The following is a 22,155-nucleotide window of genomic DNA, read 5'->3' as shown; positions in this document are numbered from 1 at the left end:
GCGCCACTGCTGTCTCAAGTCAGTTTTGATTCGGATGAGGAAAGGTTGGTCTTTGCGTTAAAGGTGTTTAAAACTATACAAAACGTTCAATACTTATTTTAAGTGTTTACTAATGTGATCAAATAGCATGGTAACATGAAATTAGTGTTTAATATTAATGGTTGTAATACATTGATTTATGTGAAGTGCTAATAGTTGTTCTCTCACTATGATTGCTATTACACTTGAGGAACAGAGTGATTTAACTTTGCATTTCTTTTTCATTTTATTCCAAACATTGTAAAAGTGATAAAGAAATGGTGGATCATCTGGGACCTGCGTGACAAACTGCTGTAAAGATGGAGTTTAGATATGAAGACATGAGTTATCCAGAAACATGCAGAATAAGAAGTGAAGTTGCTGATGAACAAAGAGGTTGGTGTCAATTTTTTTATTTTTCATTAAATGTGTACTCAGTACTTTTTCCACATTAAAAATTTGCCCCTAAAGAAATGTTTTTTTTTAAAAATATATCTCTGAAAATATGTAGCCTAAACTCTCATGAAACTGAGATTTTTCTGCTTTTGTGTGCTGCATACAAGCAGCTCCAATGATTGCTGAGGAAATTAAAGGTGCAATATGTTATATTTTTACTGTACTAAAGCATAAAATTACCATAATATGTTATCAAAGCTTTAGAAAAATAGTATATTTTACTTTGAAATGTGATCCTGCCCACTGCCCATTTTCCAATTGTATTTTGACACCCCGGGTTACCAGATTAGAAACAAATTAGCGGGCAAACAGAGCGCTCTGCAGACATGGATGCCAGCGATACATCTAGCTAACATTGACAGAGTTATAAAAAATCCACAAGAGCTGGTTTATAATTGGCAAACAATAAAAACATTGCAAACATATACATTAGCTGATCAACTTACAGTTTAAGTCACTTGCCATTGTCAGTATGCTCGTTCCTGTTGCGTGTCCTCAACCCACATGAGCTTCGAGTCTGGGGAGGAGGGGGCGGGGGAGACAACACTCTCCAATATTTTTTATTTTGGACTGCAGTGCCCATTTTTAACGCTTCATGTCAATGTTACATATTGCTCCTTTAATGTAAAGTGTAAAATAATTTGGCAGACTTGGTGGCTCATTAAATTATAAAAGGCAGTAAAGAAAAGAAGCCTCGTTAAACCAATAAAAGAGAGTCTGAGCCAGCTCCTGAAAATCTCTGACAATGTTGCTATGTAACAAAAGTAATAATCATTTAATACAGGAGCTGTACAGTGATAAATGTGTCATGCGCAAAAGCTGGCTTTATGAATTACTACAGAATTCAGAAACAACAGATATGCAGATAGTTCACATCTTCGAGATGTCTGTTTTAGATCATTTAATCTGGAAAGCCTCTCAATCTAATTATCATCTGATAAATATCTTTAAACAGATCAGATTTATATATATGTTAAATCATAAATGTCTCCAAGACATCTGCTGAATGTTTTTTTAACATCCGTGAGGAAACGTCTTATAGACTTATTGCAGATGAGCAAACAACTTAAAATATACATCTTCCAGATGTAAACACACACATCAAATAGACGTCTGGATGATGTATGTGTGCTATAACAGTTTTATTGATTGAGACAAATAGACACCTTCTATGATATGTGGATGTTTTTAGTTAACCAACAACAAACATGATTTTCTGATAAACAAAAATATATTCATGACACTGTATATTTTCATTAATCATCAACAAAAGTTATATAATTCTTAACAGACTACCAGGGCTCAAGATTAAACATTGTCATGTGCTTATCTTTTGCACAAGTAAATTGGTCATTCACTTGTCTGAGTAAAAAGTTACTTAAAAATAAAAATTAAATGTTTCTAACCTAATGACAGATGCCCAACCTAATAGAATTTTTATGCCATCAACTCAGTTAAAACCCCTGAGTTACAATGTTACCCAGGGTAACATTTATAATACCAAAAAAATTAAGATTTAGAGTAATCTTACCTCAAATTTTCTCAATTCTTACCTTGTTTTATTCAAATGGAATGCTTTTTATCTTTTATTTTTAATGAAACTTTATACATTATGGCCTTCAGTCACTTGTTTCTAATGAAATTTCCATGGAATAATAAAAGTCTTTGGTCTACAAGTTTGCAACAACACAAAAGTGAGTAAGTGATGACAAAATGTTCATGTTCATGTCAATATTGACAAAATGCATAAAAACGTTAACAGATGAATCCTGAGAGAGAACATTGCTTATATAATATGTAGATTAAAGACAGATGTAATATATTTTCATACTATGTACTGTACTGTAACAGTATGTCATTTATATTTCTATATGATTAATTTTATTATTTATTTATGTACACTACCATTCAAAAGTGTAGGGTCACTTAAATTTATTGTTTTTTTTTTCACAATAATAGTACGGTCATCAAAACTATGGAATAACATAAATGGAACTATGGGAATTATGTTGTGACAAAATCAAAAAAATAAAAACTGTTATATTTTAGCTTGCAGAATGTACTCTTGACATTTTCTCAACCAACTTCTTGAGGAATCACCCTAAGATGTTTATAAACAGTATTGAAGGAGTTCCCATCTATGCTGGGCACTTATTGGCTGCTTTTCCTAATTATTCGGTCCAAGTCATATAGTTCAAAAATGATTTTTTTTTTTAAATAAAATATGTTGGCACAATTCTATTTTTGTCTACAAAACTAATTTCAAACATTTAAGCATACTCCTTCAGATCAAAAGATTTTTAAGATCATGAGAAACTTTTCAGGCAAGTGAACTGACTGATTTACATCAGATATCAAATGGAGCTCTAGAAAGATGTGTTATGACTCATGTGGGAGTGTCACGATGTGAAAGGCGGTAAAACTAGATCACTCCAACATTTGCGAGCCTGCAACATTGACAGCTTTGATGATAATAAACAGGAGTTTTAGTGCATCACGGTACAACGCCATTCTCATATCTAATTAACATCTTAAGTTTGGCAATTCTGCGACAAAATGCGTTTCCTCACAAGTGTTCAATGGGATGCTGCACGAGACAGAGAGAGTCGGATGCTGGAGAGCAGATCCAGGAATTGCAGATTTATACGGAGACAATATTATTGATTTGATTTGTTCATCTGTATGGATTAGTTTACAGATTCTCAGCTAAATGTTCGTGAATAATGTAGTGTGGGAATTCCCTGCATTTCGAACACAGAACGTGTGGGAATGATTTAAATTGTATGCTGAATTTCAGGCCCTGTAGATTATTTTCAACAGCTAAATAAGAATATTTAGGGATGCACGATATATCGGTGGCCAATATATTATTGGCCGATAACCGAGAAAATCAAAATATTGTTATCGCCCCTCTACTGGTATTGCCGCCGATATTTTAGCTGATAATTTGTTATGGTCTATTTATTCATGGCTGAAATTCTCTGACTGCCTGCGGCGTCTTTCCTTCATGCAGAAACTCGGGCAGTCTCAAGCGATGATGTGTGTGTGCATACACAGTGTGAGGATTATTTCAACATTTCTGCACCTTGTTAAATTGTTTTGGGGCTGGTTTTCGTCATCTGTTGTAAGTAATGATGGAATTTCCCATATTCTGTTTGTTTCATGAGGCAATAAATGAAATGTGACAAAAATATGCATGATTGTTACATGGCGGCTATCGTTTTCGCTTATTAATTAATGAAACATAAACAGAATGTGGGAAATAGCACATCGTTACTTACATCGCAGCATTGGGATTTAAACATGTCCAGGCACAACCTAAAATGGCACATTTAGTAAGATATACAGCGGAACTGTCACAGATGATCACTGAAGCAAGCGTCTGTGAATGAGACGCACGTAAGAATAAGCACGCACATTCATAACACACACAAACTGTGGCTGCACTCGCAGTCCGGGTGCCAGCACTAATAATACACCATGTATACAGAGATTAGGGTTTGTTTTGTGCATTTTGTTGTTTAATATTTGTTACATGCAGTTTATCACCTTATTTTGGTTTAATGCATTATTACAGCTGTTTGAAGTTCATTATTCTTTCTGTGAGCATCACCAGGATTTCTGTAAATACCTAAGTACATGGGAACCATAATATATGCAAGTGCGTTATTATTTGTTTCTCATTTAAATCAGCTCACATCTGTAATATAGGCACATTTATGGTTCATGTTACATCCATCAAACCATAAATAGCAGTCCAAATTCAAGATTTTAAATTACACCTATTCTAAAATGAGAAGCTTTTAATGAATTAGCCAGCGGTTCCATGTTGAGAAATTCCTAAGATTATTAACTTTTTAATAAGTGGCCCAGGCCTATGTTGTGCCACAAATATTGCCCTTTTTATGTTTTAATCAGGTTACTTCTCTGGTCAGGCAAATTTCCTTTCTCTTTCACTTGCTCCTTCAAAAATCTGCTTGTCCCGGACAAGCGTTAATGTAGAGCCCTGACTAGTGAAAATATATAAATCAAACTTTCGTGACATTCATAACTATGGTATATATTTTTACTATTTAACAAATAATCTGTTGAGCAGTGTTGGCTAATGCAATAATGTTTGTTAATGTTAAACAAGAAATGTATTATAAAATGTGAACAATACACTGGTGAGCCAAGAAATTATGACCACCTGCCTAATATACTGTTGGTCCTCTGCGTGCCTCCAAAACAACACCGACCCGCCGAGGTATGAACTCTACAAGACCTCTTAAGGCGTCTTGTGGTATCTGGCACCAAGACATTAGCAGCAAATCCATCAAGTACTATAAGTTGGGAGGTGGATCCCCTGTGGATCGGACTTGTTGGCCTAGCACATTCTACAGATGCTCAATTGAATTGAGATCTGGGGAATTTGGAGGCCATGTCAACACCTTGATCTCTTCATCATGCTCCTCAAACCATTCCCGGACTATGTGTGCAGCGTGCATTATCCTGCTGAAAGAGACCACTGCCATCAGGGAATACCATTGCCATGAAGGGGTGTACCTGGTCTACAACGATGTTTAAGTAGTTGGCACATGTCAAATTGACATTCACATAAATGGCCAGACCCAGGGTTTCCCAGCAGGGCATCACACTCCCTCCACCAGCTTGTCGTCTTCACACAGTGCATCCTGGTGCCATCATTTCCCCAGGTAAACGGTGCACACGTACACGGCCTTCCACGTGATGTAAAAGAAAATGGAACTCAGTGGACCTGGCATCCTTCTTCTACTGCTCCATTGTCCAGTTCTATCCCTCACGTGCCCATTGTATACACTTTCGACTGTGGACAAGGCCATCATGGACACTCTGACTGGTCTGTGGCTACGCAGCCCAATACGCAGCAGGGTGTGATGCACTGTGTTTTGTTACACATTCCTCCCATAACATCAATAACATTTCTGTGACTTGTACCACAGTAGACCTTCTGTTGGCTCAGACCAGATGGGATAGCCTTCATTGCCCTCACGCATTGATGAGCCTTAGGTGCCCTGGTTTGTGGTTTGCCCCTCCTCGGACCACTGTTGGTAGATACTCATCACTTTTGACTGGGAGCTCTCCATAAGCCTTGCTGTTTCAGAGATGCTCTGACTCAGTCGTCTGGCCATAAACAATTTGGTCCTTGTGAAATTTGCTCAGATCTTTACTCCTGCCCATTTCTCCTGCATTCAACACGATGACTATTAGAACTGATTGTTCGCTTACCATCTAATCTACCCAGACCTTGACATGTTGCCTTGTTGGATGATCAACGTTAATCACTTCTTCTGTGAGTGGTCATAATATTTTGGCTCACTTCCATTCATACATTTATATACACTTAGGTTGAATTCATTAAAACTCATTTTGTTTAACCACTTCACAGATTTCATATTAGCAAACTATAGATTTGGCAAGTCGTTTAGGACATCTACAGTTATTTATAGTCAGATTGTTTCACTTTTAATTGACTATATCACAATTCCAGTAGATCAGAAGTTTACATACACTAAGTTAACTGTGCCTTTAAACAGCTTTGAAAATTCCAGAAAATGATATCAAGCCTTTAGGCAATTAGCCAATTAGCTTCTGATAGGCCAAGACCTCAGAAAATAAGTTGTGGACCTCCACAAATCTGGATCATCCATGGGAGTAATTTCCAAATGTCTGAAGGTACCACATTCATCTGTACAAACAATGGAACGTAAGTATAAACACCATGGGACCATGCAGCCATCATACTGCTCAGGAAGGAGACAAAGTCTGTCTCCTGGAGATGATCGTAGTTTGGTGCGGAAAGTGCAAATCAATCCTAGAACAACCACAAAGGACAATGTGAAGATGTTGGAGAAAACACGTAGACAAGTATCTATATCCACAGTAAAACGAGTCCCATATCGACATAACCTGAAAGGTTGCTCAGCAAGGAAGAAGCCACTGCTCCAAAACAACCATAAAAATTCCAGACAACAGGTTGCAAGTGCATTTGGGGACAAAAATCTTACTTTTTGGAGAAATGTCCTCTGGTCTGATGAACTGTTTGGTCATAATGACTATCATTATATTTGGAGGTGAAGAACTCAATCCTAACTGTGAAGTATTTTGGGTTGGCAGCATCATGTTGTGGGGGTGCTTTGCTGCAGGAGTAACTGGTGCACTTCACAAAATAGATGGCATCATGAGGAAGGAATATTTTGTTGATATATTGAAGCAACATTTCAAGACATCAGTCAGGAAGTTAAAGCTCGTCACAAATGGTCTTCCAAATGGAAAATGACCCCAAGCATACCTCTAAAGTTGTGGCAAAATGGTAAAAGGACAACAAAGTCAAGGCATTATAGTGGCTATCATAAAGCCCTGACCTCAATCTGATTGAACTGAACTGATTGAACAGAACTGAAAAAGCGTGTGCGAGCAAGGTGGACTACAATCCTGACTCCACCAGTTACACCAGTTCTGTCTGGAGGAATGGGCCAAAATTCCAGCAACTTATTGTGAGAAACTTGTGAAAGGCTACCCAAAACGTTTGACCCAAGTTAAACAATTTAAAGGCAATGCTACCAAATACTAACAAGTGTATGTAAACTTCTGACCCACTGGAAATGTGATGAAAGAAATAAAAGCTTAAATAAATCATTCTTTCTACTATTATAGAAAATCTTAAAATACTTTGCATAAATCGTTTAATAAATTAAATGTATTTATTTTCAGAAAAATACGATGGCAGACCACTAGACCACTGCTGAAGCAGGCAGCGCGTAGACGGTGCTGTCACGTGGTACCTGTTACTTTTGGCAGCGCTGTTCAGAATGGGCCAATTACAATCAAGTGTTACTGGAGGATTTAAACAAAATCTAGCACACGCTTATGTAAAGAAAGCTTTGTGTCTCACAAAATAGGTTATTTCTGACCAGTACCACTGCTCCCTATAAGCCGACTATGCAGTCTGCGTTGGGCACCAACTCCCTAGGGGAGTCCACCGGCTGCCCTTACTCGCACGTTATACGTTATTCAAGGACCTGAAAGCAGTTGCGGAACACAGATGAATTTTCTGACAATTCTTTCATGTCAGGCTTTACAGTATTAATTTAATCCAATTAAGAAAATTATTTTTATTCCAGGGTTTTTGTAGAAAGCAGTATTCTGAAACATTATTTAAACTTGAACGGCATTTTTCTTACGCCGTTTGTGGGATTAAGCGAAATCGGTTTTACACACCTGGGTTTCTCCCCGGAATTGCAGATTGTGTGGTCATGGAAATGCATAAGCGGCATTCTTAAAGGTTTTTGAAGAGTGCACATGTGCAGGATCAGACTGGATAACAAACATCATAGCATGTAGCCCTACATCATATCAAGTAAACACAGTGAAAAGAATTCAACATTTCTGGGAAACTAGAAAATCAAACACACTAAAAACTATGCCAATCGTTACACATCAATATAAAATATCAACTACTGTTCCTCATGTCCACATATATGCACTCAAGTACAATATGTCGCCATTATCTAACAGATTTAATGACATTATCATGAGCAGTAGTTACTTGATTTGGCTGTCTTCTATTAAATTGGTGTTCATTTGTATTTGTTGTTTAACCTGTCTTCATCGGCCGCGACTGATGTCGCATCGCAGTGCCTTGAGGATGCCTACACTGGACGCGTTGAAGCAAACGTTCTGAACCATCCATTTGTATTGTTGGCAGGAGTAACGCCAGCACTTACTGTACAGTGCAAAATCGAACAGAGCATGCTTTTATCGCGCCACGCTGCTCGCGTCTTGTGTAGACAGGGTGTTTTATCTTGAATTGATTTTTGACACATAAATATGTTTATTTTAGATCTGGAGGAGCGGAAAGAGGAAAGTCAAGAACTAAATGAAAAAGTGGAGGAGAAACATCAATATCATAAACCTGATGATTTCATAACTAGTGAAAAATCTGTTAGTGGCTCAGAGACTGAAAACTCACAAAAAAGAACTCAAATTTCTTTCACCTGCCATCTATGTGGAAAGAGTTTCATACGTAAAGGAACTCTTGAGATCCACATGAGAGTTCACACTGGAGAGAAGCCTTTCACCTGCCAACAGTGTGGAAAGTGTTTCAAACAAAAAGGAAATCTTAAAAGTCACATGAGAATTCACACTGGAGAAAGCCCTTTCACCTGCAAACAGTGTGGAAAGAGTTTCACACAAAAAGGAAACCTTAAAAGTCACATGAGAACTCACACTGGAGAAAGCCCTTTTACCTGCAAACAGTGTGGAAAGAGGTTCACACATCAAGGAAATCTTAGGCATCATATCAGAACTCACTCGGGAGAGAAACCTTTCACGTGCAATCAGTGTGGAAAGAGTTTCACTCAAAAAGCAAGTCTTAATTGCCACATGAAAATTCACACTAGAGAGAACTGTTTTATATGTCTTGAGTGTGGAAAAAGTTTCACAGACATGGAACACCTTAACCGGCATGCGAAAATTCATACCGAAGAGAAGCCTTTCCCATGCGACCAGTGTGGCAAGAGTTTCAAATTGAATAAAAATCTCAAGATTCACATGAAACATCACACTGAAGAGAAGCCTTACACGTGCCATCAGTGTGGAAAGAGTTTCACACAAAAAGGAAACCTTGAGATTCACATGAGACTTCACACTGAAGAGAAGCCTTTCACATGCCATCAGTGTGGAAAGAGTTTCGCTCACAAAGGAAACCTTAAGGTCCACATAAGACTTCACACTGGAGAGAAGCCTTACAAATGTCCTCATTGTTGGAAGAGTTTCACATATCAAAGAGACCTGAAAAGCCATTTGAAAATTCATTCTGGAGAGAAAGAGTGTTCTGAGTGTGGGAAGAGGTTTGTAGATATTAACAATTTCAAAAACCATCAGCGTATTCACCCTACGCAAAGGCCATTTAAATGTGATCAGTGTGGTAAAAATTTTTGTTTGCCATCACACTTAAAGATACACATGAGGAATCATGCAGTTGGAAGACCCTATTTGTGTTTTTTGTGTGGAAAGAGTTTTAAAATGCTCTGCCATTTAAAATCACACAAGAGAATGCATACCATTTTCAGTGCTTTTAAGAGAGCAAACTATTTGAAACGGTACCAAATAATCCATCATGCCAAAAAACCTGATAAGAGTTCACATAGTGGGAAGAGTTTCACTGCTTCAGAAAAACAGAAAACACAAGAAAGTGTGCATACTGGAAAGACATCATACAACTGCCCTTCATGTGGGATGAATTTCAGCACATCAATCTATCTTCTGGCTCATATAAAGAAACATTGTTCAAAGTAGTCACAAAAAGCAAAGATCATTTTTTTTTTTTTTTTATCCAAGTGTTGCTAGTAAATAGTGTGATATTAAGGTGTAGCGGAAGATGGAATTAATCCCAAATGGGCAAATTTACCTGTAGTGAAGAAGTTTGTGCTTATTCAAGAAAGCAAGTGGAGGTCAACATATATGTTGGGGACAAACATAGTATTTAATTAACTAAATGTTAATTTTATATTCATCCATGTACTTAACAGTTGTAAGGATAACATTAAGGAATATTTAAAGGAGTAATTTAGCCAAAAATGAAAAGTCTGCCATTTTTATACCCATATGACTTTTCTTTTCATGGAACACAAAAGGATGTCATGATTGCTGGTTCCCTTACAATAGCAATGAATAGGGCTAACAAAGCACCCAGAAGTGTCATAAAAGTAGTCCATGTGACTTGTTTGTCATGTTTCAAGTTTGCTGAGGGTGTATTTGTATGAAAAGGCCAACATTTAGTTCACCCAAAAAAGGCAAATTCTCTCCTAATTTACTCAAACTCATGCCATCCCCGATGTGTATGACTTTCTTTCATCAGCAGAACACAAACAAAGATTTTTAGAAGAATATTTCAGCTCTGTAGGCCCATCCAATGCAAGTGAATGGAGACCAGAATTTGAAGCCCCCAAATGCACATAAAGGCAGCATAAAAGTAATCCATACAATTCCAGTGGTTATATCAATTACTTCAGAAGTGATATGATTGGTTTGGGTGAGAAACATCAAAATTTTAAGTCCTTTTTTTACTCTATATGTCCACTTTCGCTTTTACATCTGAATGTCACATGTGGTGCCTGTTTAGTTCCGACCGATCTCACTGAGATCGGAAAGAGTAGATTGAAATTTTATTATCTAAAATCGGCGTATACTTACCAAAATTCGTTTTTTACTTTTAACAAGTTAAAAATAGAACAATTACTTTTTTAACAAACTTTTATTCAGTGCAAAACAGTCTTGCTTGTGATTATATTGTTTAATTTTTACTACAATTACATTAATTATTTATTACAGTGAGGATTACATTTTACTATACAGTTATAATATATTTATGTTGCAATTTGTTCAATTTCAGGCGTTTAGCTTTTATTATGAATCGTGCTTTTATTTTGACGTGTATTTTTGACTGAAGTTTAACCTCTCCGGATAAACAGTTTGCTAAATGGCTCCGTGTGATCGTAAAAGCTTATTCAGACAAATATTGCAACATTTAGTGGTTTAATCATCACACTAGGACATTTCATGATTTTAATTTGATTATTTGTGCATTTCAGTGTAAATGGAGTAACAGAGCGCACACTCAAATAAGCATCTGAGCATTTGAAGAAGTCGTGTGTCAGTAAGACAGTGTGCAAGTAACAAATTGAGTCGGTGCTCGATACAACCGGTACTGTAGAAACACTGGTTACATCTTTTTTTATTTTAGTACCGACTTGGTACGGAAGTACCGGTGTTTTTGACAACACTATCACCTATCATATCGCTTCTGAAGATATGGATTTAAACTATATGGAGTCTTATGGATTACTTCTATGTTTGCTTTATGTGCTTTTTGGAGCTTCAAAGTATCGGTTACCATTCACTTGCATTGTATGGACCTACAGAGCTGAAATATTCTTCTAAAAATCATAATGTGTGTTCTGCAGAAAGTAGAAAGTCATACACATCTGGGATGGCATGAGGGTGAGTAAATTATGAGAGAATTAAAAAAATTTGTGTGAATTATCTCTTTAAAGGAATCTTCCAGGTTCAATACAAATTAAGTCATTTGACAGCATTTGTGATATAATATTGATTGGTTGAAAAACCAGAGGGAGGGGACATGTCAATGAGAATGTCATCTTTGAAATTTTAGTGTGGAAATTCAGATGACGGTGTAATTCGTATTTAATGAAGTCTCAGATTCTTAAACTGTTGACTAAAAATTATTATTTTAACTGAATTTAATTTAATCGAAATAATTAACTCTATTGACAATTTATAGTTTTCAGTCTTGTTATACAATTAACTGGAGGCATTAGTATAACTGTCAGATATTGTGCTGTATGGCTAACATTAGCTAACAAATAACAAGTGTTGTTCGGACACTGAAGCCTCTTGTTTCGGAGCATATTTTCCAGAGGGTCATAAAAGAATTACATAATGTGAACAGATTGTCCATATTTTTAAGTCAAGGTTGTAAAATTGATTACAGGCTTGCTAATGTTACCAGTTGTATTGCATTATTCAGGTAGATATTCCAGCTATTCCAATAATTCTAGATAGACTACAGCCTATTTTCATTTTTTATTATCCCCTTTTATCCCAATTTCGAATGCCCAATTCCCACTACTTAGTAGGTCCTCGTGGTGGCGCGGTAGTTCACCTCAATCCGGTTGGTGAAGGACAAGTCTCAGTTGCCTCCTCTTCTGAGACAGTTAATCCACGCTTCTTATGACGTGGCTCGTTGTGCACGACACCGGAGACTCGCAGCATGTGGAGGCTCATGCTACTCTCTGCCATCCACGCACAACTTAACACACGCCCCATTGAGAGTGAGAACCACAAATCACGACACGAGGAGGTTTCATCATGTGACTCTACCCTCCCTAGCAATGGGACAATTTGGTTGCCTAAGAGACCTGGCTGGAGTCACTCAGCACACCCTGGATTAGAACTTGCGACTCCAGGGGTGGTAGTTAGCATCAATACTCGCTGAGCCACCCAGACCCCCTATTTATGTGTGACTTTAGTGCGTAAATGCAGTGAGTTTATGCACCCATCTCTGGGATCTCTACAGACATCCCTTATCCCGTGCGAATCGAAAACATACAACAGACGTAATAATTCATCTTTAAGTCACACGTAGAAAACGTATCACGTCCAAATATGGTTTTACTTAATTGCACAGTTGTTGGATATGGTAAATGCATTCAGTCTGACTAGAAATGGCTATAACGTATCCCCTCCGGAGATAATAATGTACAAATTTCCCACCCCCACTCAGCAAAATGCACCTTGTTGATTTGCCACAAAAATACAATCTGTGTTACAGTGAGCCACTCACAAGTCACAATGGAAGTGGGCAATTTATGAACATTTGATATAAAAATAACTCTCACTGTAGTATTCCAGCATTTGTCTTTTATCCAAAACTACTAAATGTGTATAATGTGCATAGTTACTAGAAATTAAGGGACCTTTTACAATGTACAGGAAACAAATGGGATTCATATTATACATTTTTGTTTTTGCTTGATGCTGCATTCATATTAATTGATTTCAGTTATTCAGAAATTAAACAATACTCAATGAATCATGTTCATTGTTTCGTCTCGTCATTTCTTTCAACTATGGGTTGTGACAAATATGCAATTATTAAAATTAGTTTTATTTCCTCAGAGTAACTATTACTGCAAATGCACTCTGTTTAGTCTGCTTTTCCAGGCAGGTCACGCTACGTTTGACAGTTTCATAGAACTATACATGCTATAGAATATGTCTCTGCTCTTCTTTAATGATGCGCAGAATAATATCATCTTTCTATGGTATCAGCAAAGTGCGCTGTCAGGTGCTGCTCATGTTGTGAACTGTCACTCAGTTTGTTATTCTCTTGGACCATTCAGACCAAGCCTGAATTTTCAGTGCGAATGTTCGATCCGAATGAACTTTTGAAAAGAAACAATGGGTTACTATGGTGCTATTCACACCGGGTCTGACAAATCGTCTCCCGATAGTGTCGTTTCTTTTACGAAGAGCAGTCAGATATTTTTCTTCCTCTAACTGCAAAGAAAACTAACCAATGAGAATTTAGCTTAATGTCCATCTGCAGCTTTCAGTGAAGAAATTATGATGAATACTAGGGATGCCCTGGATTTGAGAAAGTGGAAAACGGCTTGCTGCGGGAAAAATGCTAGGAAGATGATTGTGGAATCACTGTTAATAATGATCTGAAATGTGTACAGACTTGTTTAGTTTTTCTTCATAAACTGATATTTTTTCAATTACAACTGAATGTAAAGGAACCATCCAGTGATATAAATAACAATGAAACAAAAGCCAGGGGGTTAAAAAAAAAGAGAATGAAAAATATTTAATAAAGATCAAATTAAAATATTAAAGAGGCACAAAGATTATTATTGTTATTTATTTTTTAAAGATGCAAATATAGTTTTTGGTTTCATAAAAAATCGCCAGTACATTTGAATTTGCATGAGTATATTTACACCTTTGCTAAAAGTAATACAATAATATTGCCGTTTTATGTTCATTAAAGCTACACAGAACATACTTCAAAACTAATAAATTATATACATAAATAACATAAAAATAACATTTTTAAATTAAGCATAATCAAATATTTGTATTAAGTGTTTTCGAAGCGTTGTGTTGTGACGTCATATGAGCTGTGCCGGATGCAGTTCTCGGCTAATGAAAGGTTAGCGCTTCAGTATTTGTGGTTTAAAAAACGATCCGAAACGTTCCAAAGGTTTAAGTGCTCCAACAACATGACAATATCACTAAGATCATTTTGAGTTAGTAATAAGATACATGTAGATTATTACCGAATGTGATATTGTAATGATTTATATGAAGTGATGATAGTTAGTTGATCTCATTAATGGCGCAACATTTATGTGTAAAGCGAATCCATACACGATGAACAGAGTGATTAACTTGACCTTGTCGTTTTATTGATTATTCACAACACCTTAAAATAGCACCATCAAATTTCCAGAAAAAAGGAAAATCTCCAGGTGAAACGACTGAGATCTGTGAGACAAACTGCTGTAAAGATGGAGTTTATTAAAGAAGAGATTGAAGACATCAATATTACACAACCATGCAGAATAAAAAGTGAAGATACTGATGAACAAGGAGGTGGGTGTGCATTTTTAATTATTGATGAATCACTGTGTAGAGCATCAGGCATTTCACCACATTAATCATAATGGCAGAAAAATAGCGTATTTTAACCAATAGTCTTATTCTGACAGAGAAAATGCCATACAAAAGTACATCTAAAGAAGCAGTGTTTGCGCGCGCGCGTCCTTGTGAGTGTGTGTGCGCGTGTGTTTGTGTTGGTAATCTACCAGACTAAATAATATTTTAGGAATAGTTCACAATTTCTAGACTATTTTCTCATGCTCATGTACAAATACACCTTCAAAGTTTAGTTAATTTTTTTTAATAATAATTATAATTCATATTTATATTGTTGTTTTTTAACAAAAACACATGTATGTAATAATTTCACATTCAAAAATGTGGCAGAATTAATTTATTCATAATTTCTTAATTTGAATGCAGCTATGCGGTCCGGTTAAACCTGAGGTGCTCACACTTTTATGGCATGAGATATACTTTATCATAATGCTTTCACAGTAAGATCTACCATAATAAGTCACACACAGCAGTTTACAGTATGATTGTTGTCATTTGTGGAGAAACGCGTATGATGCTTACACACCCTACTGAAGTCTCTCTCTTAGTAGATTTATAGACATGACCATTAGACTTCTTTTGGTCATAAATTACTCTGTTTTGGTTCAGTGTAAGGACTCGTTTAAAATGTAAAAGATGCTCATTTGTCGCCATCTACTGACGCAAAGGTGTAATTTGCAGAAATGGTCAATGAACGAATCAGTTAACAAATCTGAATGAAGCTTTTTGGTGAATGGATCTAAAAGACTTGTCACTGGGATTACTCTAAATCCCCATCACTTGTGCTGATGCACAGTCTCACTGGACTATTTGCATTGAGCCCCATGACGTACTTAGTCTTAAAAATAATGGGCTTTATTAATCGTAGTTCCATCTTTATTTTTTGCCAGGATTGACGACAAGGCTGTGAAGGATAAAGGGCCCTATTTTAAACCTTGTGCACTGTTCGGATCTTTTTGGACCCTATTTGATTTTCTTTTTTTTCTTCAATAGAAAATTTTGATTATTTTATCTGAGTTGTACAAGACTTGGTGACTTTTTCTCCACTTAGCTATCTGAACACACACACAAAAATCTGGACTTGATTTGATAAGTTTAATGGCTTGTGAATAAGAAAAGAAACACTTGTGTTCACGGTCATTTTTGACCCACCATAGGATTTGAATGGGAAATACTAAAATACAGAGATTTTTTTCATCACACAAACATGTGCACATAATTAGATTTGAAGATCAACGTCATCTGACCAATTTATGACAGAGCTTTGTCTGGCCATTTCTATACTTTAAATTAGTCTCTCCGAGCAATCTGAAAACTCTGGGACATAGAAGCAGCACTTTCCAGCATGGAGGGACAGCTGACGGCAGTCGAAGCGTTATGCTCTACTCTGCTATCCAAGAATGACAGCGTGAAGCTCAAGATTGCTGATTTGGTGAATCACTATCGGAGACAGAACCTGCTGACCATTGGCAAATCAGAAGGATTGGAAAACCAAAGCCCTGCCACTCATGTTTTCCTTTACTGAACCATTTGGTGAAAATGCCTTCTCGAAACCAGTGGAGATTGCCAAACACACCATCGAGGCACTTGTTCATGAGTCTTCATCGCTTACTAACTAAGGAACTTACTAGACCTATGAACTTCTTCACAACTACCATTACGCCCTATATGAACAAGGACTAATGAGCAGATATTGAAGAGAGATGAATTCTAATGGACTTAGCTGATTGAACTCCATCTCAACCCGTTTGTTCTGTGTGTAGGTCCAGACCATGTTTAACAGCAGGTCTCGACATTAAGCACTGGCATGTGCTTGTCCTTTGGACAATTAAATTGTTAATTCACTTGTCCAAGTAAAAAAAAGTAAAAAATGTATTAATTACTACCACGGTTCCTTTCTCATCTTTATGTAATTATTTAAAATGTAAATTTTAATGCTTTTTATTTGTTATATGAAACCACATACTGATAAGTTGTAGAAAGCAGTCTTTGGTTGTCTTATATAAATGACAAGCCAATGCATATAATTTAAATGGTTTTAGTAGTAGCTATTAATGGGTCACACAGGTTTATAGAATAAAGTTTTTTATTAAGTTTTATGCAGAGAAACGGAGTAGAAAGAAATAGTTTATTTAATATTTTGCAGCAACTTTGGACATATTTTAATGTGCGAAGTATTGAAAGTTAGTCAAAATAATTAACTTTTACAATTTGACATGATAAAACATTATACAAATTTACTTATATTCTACGGCACAATACACTTACAACCAGTAGTGTAATGATAAATTAAAAGAGGGTTAAAGGGGGTTAAGCAGAATGGTCAGACGGAAGCACCTCAGACTGTGAGTCTGATGAAACAAAGATTGAACTGTCTGGCCTCAATTCAAAGCATCATGTCTGGAGGAAACCAGGCGCCACTCATTCACCTGCACAATACCATCCCAACGGTGAAGCATGGTGGTGGTAGCATCATGCTGTGGGGTTATATTTTGGTGGCAGCGACTGGGGGACTGGTCAGGGTTAAAGAAATGCTGAACACAGCAAAATACAGAGATATCCTTAATGAAAACCTGGTCCAGAGAGCTCAGGACCTCAGACTGGGCTGAAGGTTCACTTTCCAACAGGACAATGACCTTAAGCACACAGCCAAGAGACCGAAAGAATGGCTTAGGGAAAACTCTGTGAATGTCCTTGAGTGGCCCAGCCATAGCCCGAACTTGAACCCAATCGAAATCTCTGGAGGAACCAGAAATGGCTGTCTGCTCCACATTCAACCTGACAGAGCTTGAGAGGATATCTTCAAAATCCAGAAAATTCCCAAATCCAGGTGTGTAAAGCTTGTAGCATCATAACCAAAAGGACATGAGGATGTAATCGATGCCAAAGGTGCTTCAACTAAGTACTGAGTTAAGGGTCTGAATACTTACACTGATCATCCACAACATTAAAACCACTGACAGGAAAAGTGAATAACATTTGTTATCTCGTTACAATGTCAAGGGGTGGAATATATTAGGATCACCTCAGTCCAGGTGGCGGAGGACGAATCTCAGTTGCCTCTGCATCTGAGACCTTCAATCCATGCATCTTATCATGTGGCTTGTTGAATGCGTTACCGTGGAGACACAGCGACATATGCACGCTATTCTCTGCGGCATCCATGCACAACTCACCATGTTCCCCATCACGGGCGAGAACCACATTAAGGTGACCACGAGGAGGTGTACCCCATGTGACTCTACCCTCCCTAGCAACCGGGCCAGGTAAAATGTTTTTTTGTTTTGTCTCCGCTTCTGAGACAGTCAGTCCGCACATCTTATCACGTGGCTCGCTCTGCATGACACAATGGAGAATCACATCATGGGCGGATCATGCTATTCTCCACAATCCACACACATCTTACCACGTGCCCCATTGAGAGCGAGAATGCCTCATCACAACCACGAGGAGGTTACCCCATATGACTCTACCCTCCCTAGCAACCAGGCCAATTTGGTTGCCTAGGAGACCTGGCTGGAGTCAAACTAACAACTCCAGGGGTGGTAGTCAGCATCAATACTTGCTGAGCTACCCAGGCCCCCAGTGGGCAAGCTTAAGGATCTGAAAGACTTTGACAAGTGCCAAATTGTGATGGCTAGACAACTGGGTCAGAGCATCTCCAAAACGGCAGGTTTTGTGGGGTGTTCCCGGTATGCAGTGGGTAGTACCTACCAAAAGTGGTCCAAGGAAAGACAACCAGTCAGGGCTGGACTGGCATACCGGGCATTTTCCCTGTGGGTCAACGCACTTTGGGGCCGATCATGGGTGGACTGGCCAGCGGGAGAACCGATTGGGCTGGTGGTGCGTCCACAAAAGTGCCGAATGGGCCACGATGAGCAAAAATGAGCCGTCGCGATTATGCAGAACGGACCACAAAACGGTGCTGCGATATGCAGAAATGGACAGTGATAGGGTCACAGGAATCCAAGGCTCATTGATTCACATGGGGAAGGAAGGCTAGCCCGTTTGGTCTGATCCCTCAGAAGAGCTACTGTAGCACAAATTGCTGAAAAACTTAATACTGGCCATGAAAGAATGGTGTCAGAACACATCAGCTTGCTGCGTAGCCGCAGACTGGTTAGAGTGCCCATGCTGACCCATCCACTGCTGAAAGCACCTACAATAGGCAGGTGAGCGTCAGAACTGGACCATGGAGCAATGGAAGAACGTGTCCTGGTCTAATGAATCATGTTTTATTTTGGATTATATGGATCATGTGCGTGTGCGTCATTTACCTGGGGAAAAGATGGCAGCAGCAGGATGCACCATGGAAAGAAGGCAGGCCGGCGGAGGCAGTTTGATGCTCTGGGCAATGTTCTCCTGGGAAACTTTGGGTCCTGGCATTCATGTGAATGTTACTTTGACAAATACCACCTGACTAAAGAGTGTTGCAGACCACATACACCCCTTCATGGCAGCAGTATTCCCTGATGGCAGTGGCCTCTTTCAGCAGGATAATTCACCCTGTCACACTGCAAAACTTGTCCAGGAATGGTTTAAGAAACGTGACAAAGTGTTCAAGGTGTTGACTTGGCCTTCAAATTCCCCAGATCTCAATCCGATTGAACATCTATGGGATGTGCTGGACCAACAAGTCCGATCCATGGAGGACCCACATCGCAACTTACAAGACTTAAAGGATCTGCTGCTAATGTCTTTGTGCCAGATACCACAGGACACCTTCAGAGGTCGCGTGGAGTCCATGCCTCGACAGGTCAGAGCTGTTTTGGCGGCACGAGGGGGCCCTACGTGATATTAGGCATGTAGTTTTAATGTTGAGGTTAATTGTTGTCAATTTGATATTTCAGTTTTTTATTTTTTAATACATTTGCGAAGTTATCAAAAATCAGTTTTTTGCTTTGTCATTATGGGGTACGGGGTGCAGATTGATGTACAAAAATATTTAAAGCATTAAATATTGCATAAGGCTGCAATTTGTGAAAGGGGGTCTTTTAAGGGGTCTGAATACTTTCTGAATGCACTGTGTATATTTATACTGGTACTTAAAAAAACAAAAAAGTAATTACTTGTCACCATTTGTATTACTAGCCCGTTAAATAATTGTGACTCAAACCTGAATTTCTTAGTAATAAGAACGTTTTCTCTCTGTCCTTTTTCCCCTTTATTGAAAAGAATGAAAGTATTTATAATAGTTATACTTTGTGATTTTTCTTTTCAACAAATGCAAACCCTGCTGGCTATTATATAACTATTTCAGTGTCTGGTGGTCACACCTCTAACAGTAGCATCCTTGTTATAGGGTTCTTTTAATTTGGACTTTTCTGTGTCGGTACGTTTGGCCCATTTTATCAGTGGAAAAAAATCTGCCTATTAATTATCCACATATAATTATGCACGGGGTATTCCATGAAGGATTAGATATCACCTGAAGAGATTTATACTTCGCAATTATTCAGGTTGATATTGTTTTGAATTTGGAAATATATGCTTAGAAATAATATATAAGAATAATGACTTGCCTAATAATTGTGCATGCACTGAATCTCGTTTTAAGTTTCTATGAAATTGATTGTTTACTATTTAATCTGTTCCTTTTAGATCTGATGGAAGTGAAAGACAAAAGTCAAGAAATTAACGAAGAGACGGAGAGACATCCGTGTCAAAAACCACAGAATGTTGTAACTGCAGAAAAATCTGTTAATTGCACACAGACCGAAAATCAATTCACACCAAAAATAACCAAAAAAACACGATCCGAAAAATCTTTTACCTGCCCTCAGTGTGAAAAGAGTTTCACACGTTTAGGATACCTTAAGAAACACATAACAGTCCACACTGGAGAGAAGCGTTTCACATGTAATTTGTGCGAAAAGGGTTTCACTCATAAAGGAAGCCTTAATGAACACATGAGAGTTCACACCGGAGAGAAGCCATTCACATGCCACCACTGCGGAAAGAGTTTCTCACATAAAGGAAACCTGAAGATTCACATAAGAGTTCACACTGAAGAGAGTTGTTTCACATGCCCTCAGTGCGGAAAGGGTTATACAAATAAAGAAAACTTGAAGTGTCACATGAGAATTCACACTGGAGAAAAGCCTTTTGCGTGCCATCTGTGTGGGATGAGTTTCACTCGTAAAGTAATCCTTCAGTCCCACATAAAAACTCACACTGGAGAGAAGCCTTTCACATGTCCTCATTGTGGAAAGAGTTTCAAAGATAAAGCATACCTGAAGCGTCACATGAGAGTTCACACTGGAGAGAAGCCTTACATGTGCCCTGAGTGTGGAAAGAGTTTCACACATAAAGGAAACTTTCAGACTCACATAAGGGTTCACACTGGAGAAAAGCCTTCCACATGCACTCAGTGTGGAAAGAGTTTCTTACATAAAGGAAGCCTTAATGATCACATGAGAACTCACACCGGAGAGAAACCTTTCACGTGCACTCAGTGTGGAAAGAGTTTCACATGTAAAGGACACCTTAAGAATCACATAAGAACTCACACTGGAGAAAAGCCTTTTACATGTGATCAGTGTGGAAAGCGTTACAAAGTTCAAATAAGCCTTAAAAGGCATATGAAAACTCATTCTGGAGGGGACTGACACCAGAGTGTCTCAGTGTGCCAAGAGGTTTGCAGAGAGCAGCATTTTAAAAACTCATCAGCACTTGCAATCTAGAAAAAGGACATTTAGTTATAATTATTGTGCAAACGCTAATTAGTATTCCATATGCATACTAGCTTCAACTTAATAATTCATACTGTAATGTCAACTGTAATAATGTTATGTAACCATTTTAAGTATGTAATCTTTTCATACAGTACTGTTAATAAACACTTTTCTCCTCCAAACCATGTGTAGTTAAATGGCAATGTTGATTTTGATGTTACAAATTTAGATTGCATCAAAAATATGGTTAAATTTTGCTGTGTTAAATATTTTCCTGCATATAAACATGTTGAAAGAAGTAGCAGTAGATAGTAAAAGACTAGATGTGGGAAGTTTACCGTAATGCTTTTAACATTTCTTTAGCCATACAACAAGAATCACTGAACATCTTTTACCAGATATCATGTCAATAACCCTCTTATGCATAAATTATTTAATCGCAAAGTGTAAAAATATATTGAAGGGATAGGTGAACGATATCTGAATGAATATGTACAGTTTGTAATATACGATGTCAAGAAAAAGTTTGTGAACCCTTTGGAATTAGCTGGGGTTTTTTTTAATTAATTGGTCATAAAATGTCGCAAGTATAGACAAATACAAATGCATCCCATTAAACATACACAGTACAGTGGAAAAAGTAAGTGAACCCTTGAGTTTAATAATCGCTCAATCCTCCATTACCAGCAATAACCGGTAGCTGCGGATTAGACCTGCACAATGTTCAGAAGGAATTTTGGACCAT

General features: G+C 37.8%; 3 protein-coding genes across 7 annotated transcripts in view; all 3 read left to right on the top strand.

The window, feature by feature from the left end:
- LOC127644811 (gastrula zinc finger protein XlCGF7.1-like) overlaps positions 1-22,155 on the top strand; it is a 367,559-nt gene that overhangs the window by 300,556 nt on the left and 44,848 nt on the right. The gene's annotated exons all lie outside the window — the stretch shown is intronic.
- On the top strand, positions 7-13,099 carry LOC127644807 (gastrula zinc finger protein XlCGF57.1-like). 2 transcript variants are annotated; one of them, XM_052128185.1, is made up of 3 exons: positions 7-44; positions 287-414; positions 8,336-13,099. In XM_052128185.1, the coding sequence occupies exons 2-3, from the start codon at positions 339-341 to the stop codon at positions 9,790-9,792; spliced, it is 1,533 nt and encodes a 510-aa protein (XP_051984145.1). In that variant the 5' UTR covers positions 7-44; positions 287-338; the 3' UTR covers positions 9,793-13,099. The 2 variants fall into 2 exon arrangements, with proteins under 2 accessions (XP_051984145.1, XP_051984146.1); XM_052128186.1 differs by having other exon boundaries at positions 28-63.
- LOC127644827 (oocyte zinc finger protein XlCOF6-like) overlaps positions 14,224-22,155 on the top strand; it is a 30,537-nt gene continuing 22,605 nt past the window's right edge. The window contains exons 1-2 of the mRNA XM_052128231.1: positions 14,224-14,673; positions 20,338-21,293. Coding sequence (XP_051984191.1) covers positions 14,589-14,673; positions 20,338-21,293 — 1,041 coding nt within the window. The 5' untranslated portion in view covers positions 14,224-14,588. The remainder of the gene's footprint in view (positions 14,674-20,337; positions 21,294-22,155) is intronic.

The sequence above is a fragment of the Xyrauchen texanus genome, chromosome 6 (genome assembly GCF_025860055.1).
Source record: "Xyrauchen texanus isolate HMW12.3.18 chromosome 6, RBS_HiC_50CHRs, whole genome shotgun sequence".
NCBI classification, from domain to species: Eukaryota; Metazoa; Chordata; class Actinopteri; order Cypriniformes; family Catostomidae; genus Xyrauchen; species Xyrauchen texanus.
The sequence above is the reverse complement of the archived record's forward strand: the minus strand, read 5'-3'. Positions and strand labels throughout refer to the sequence as shown.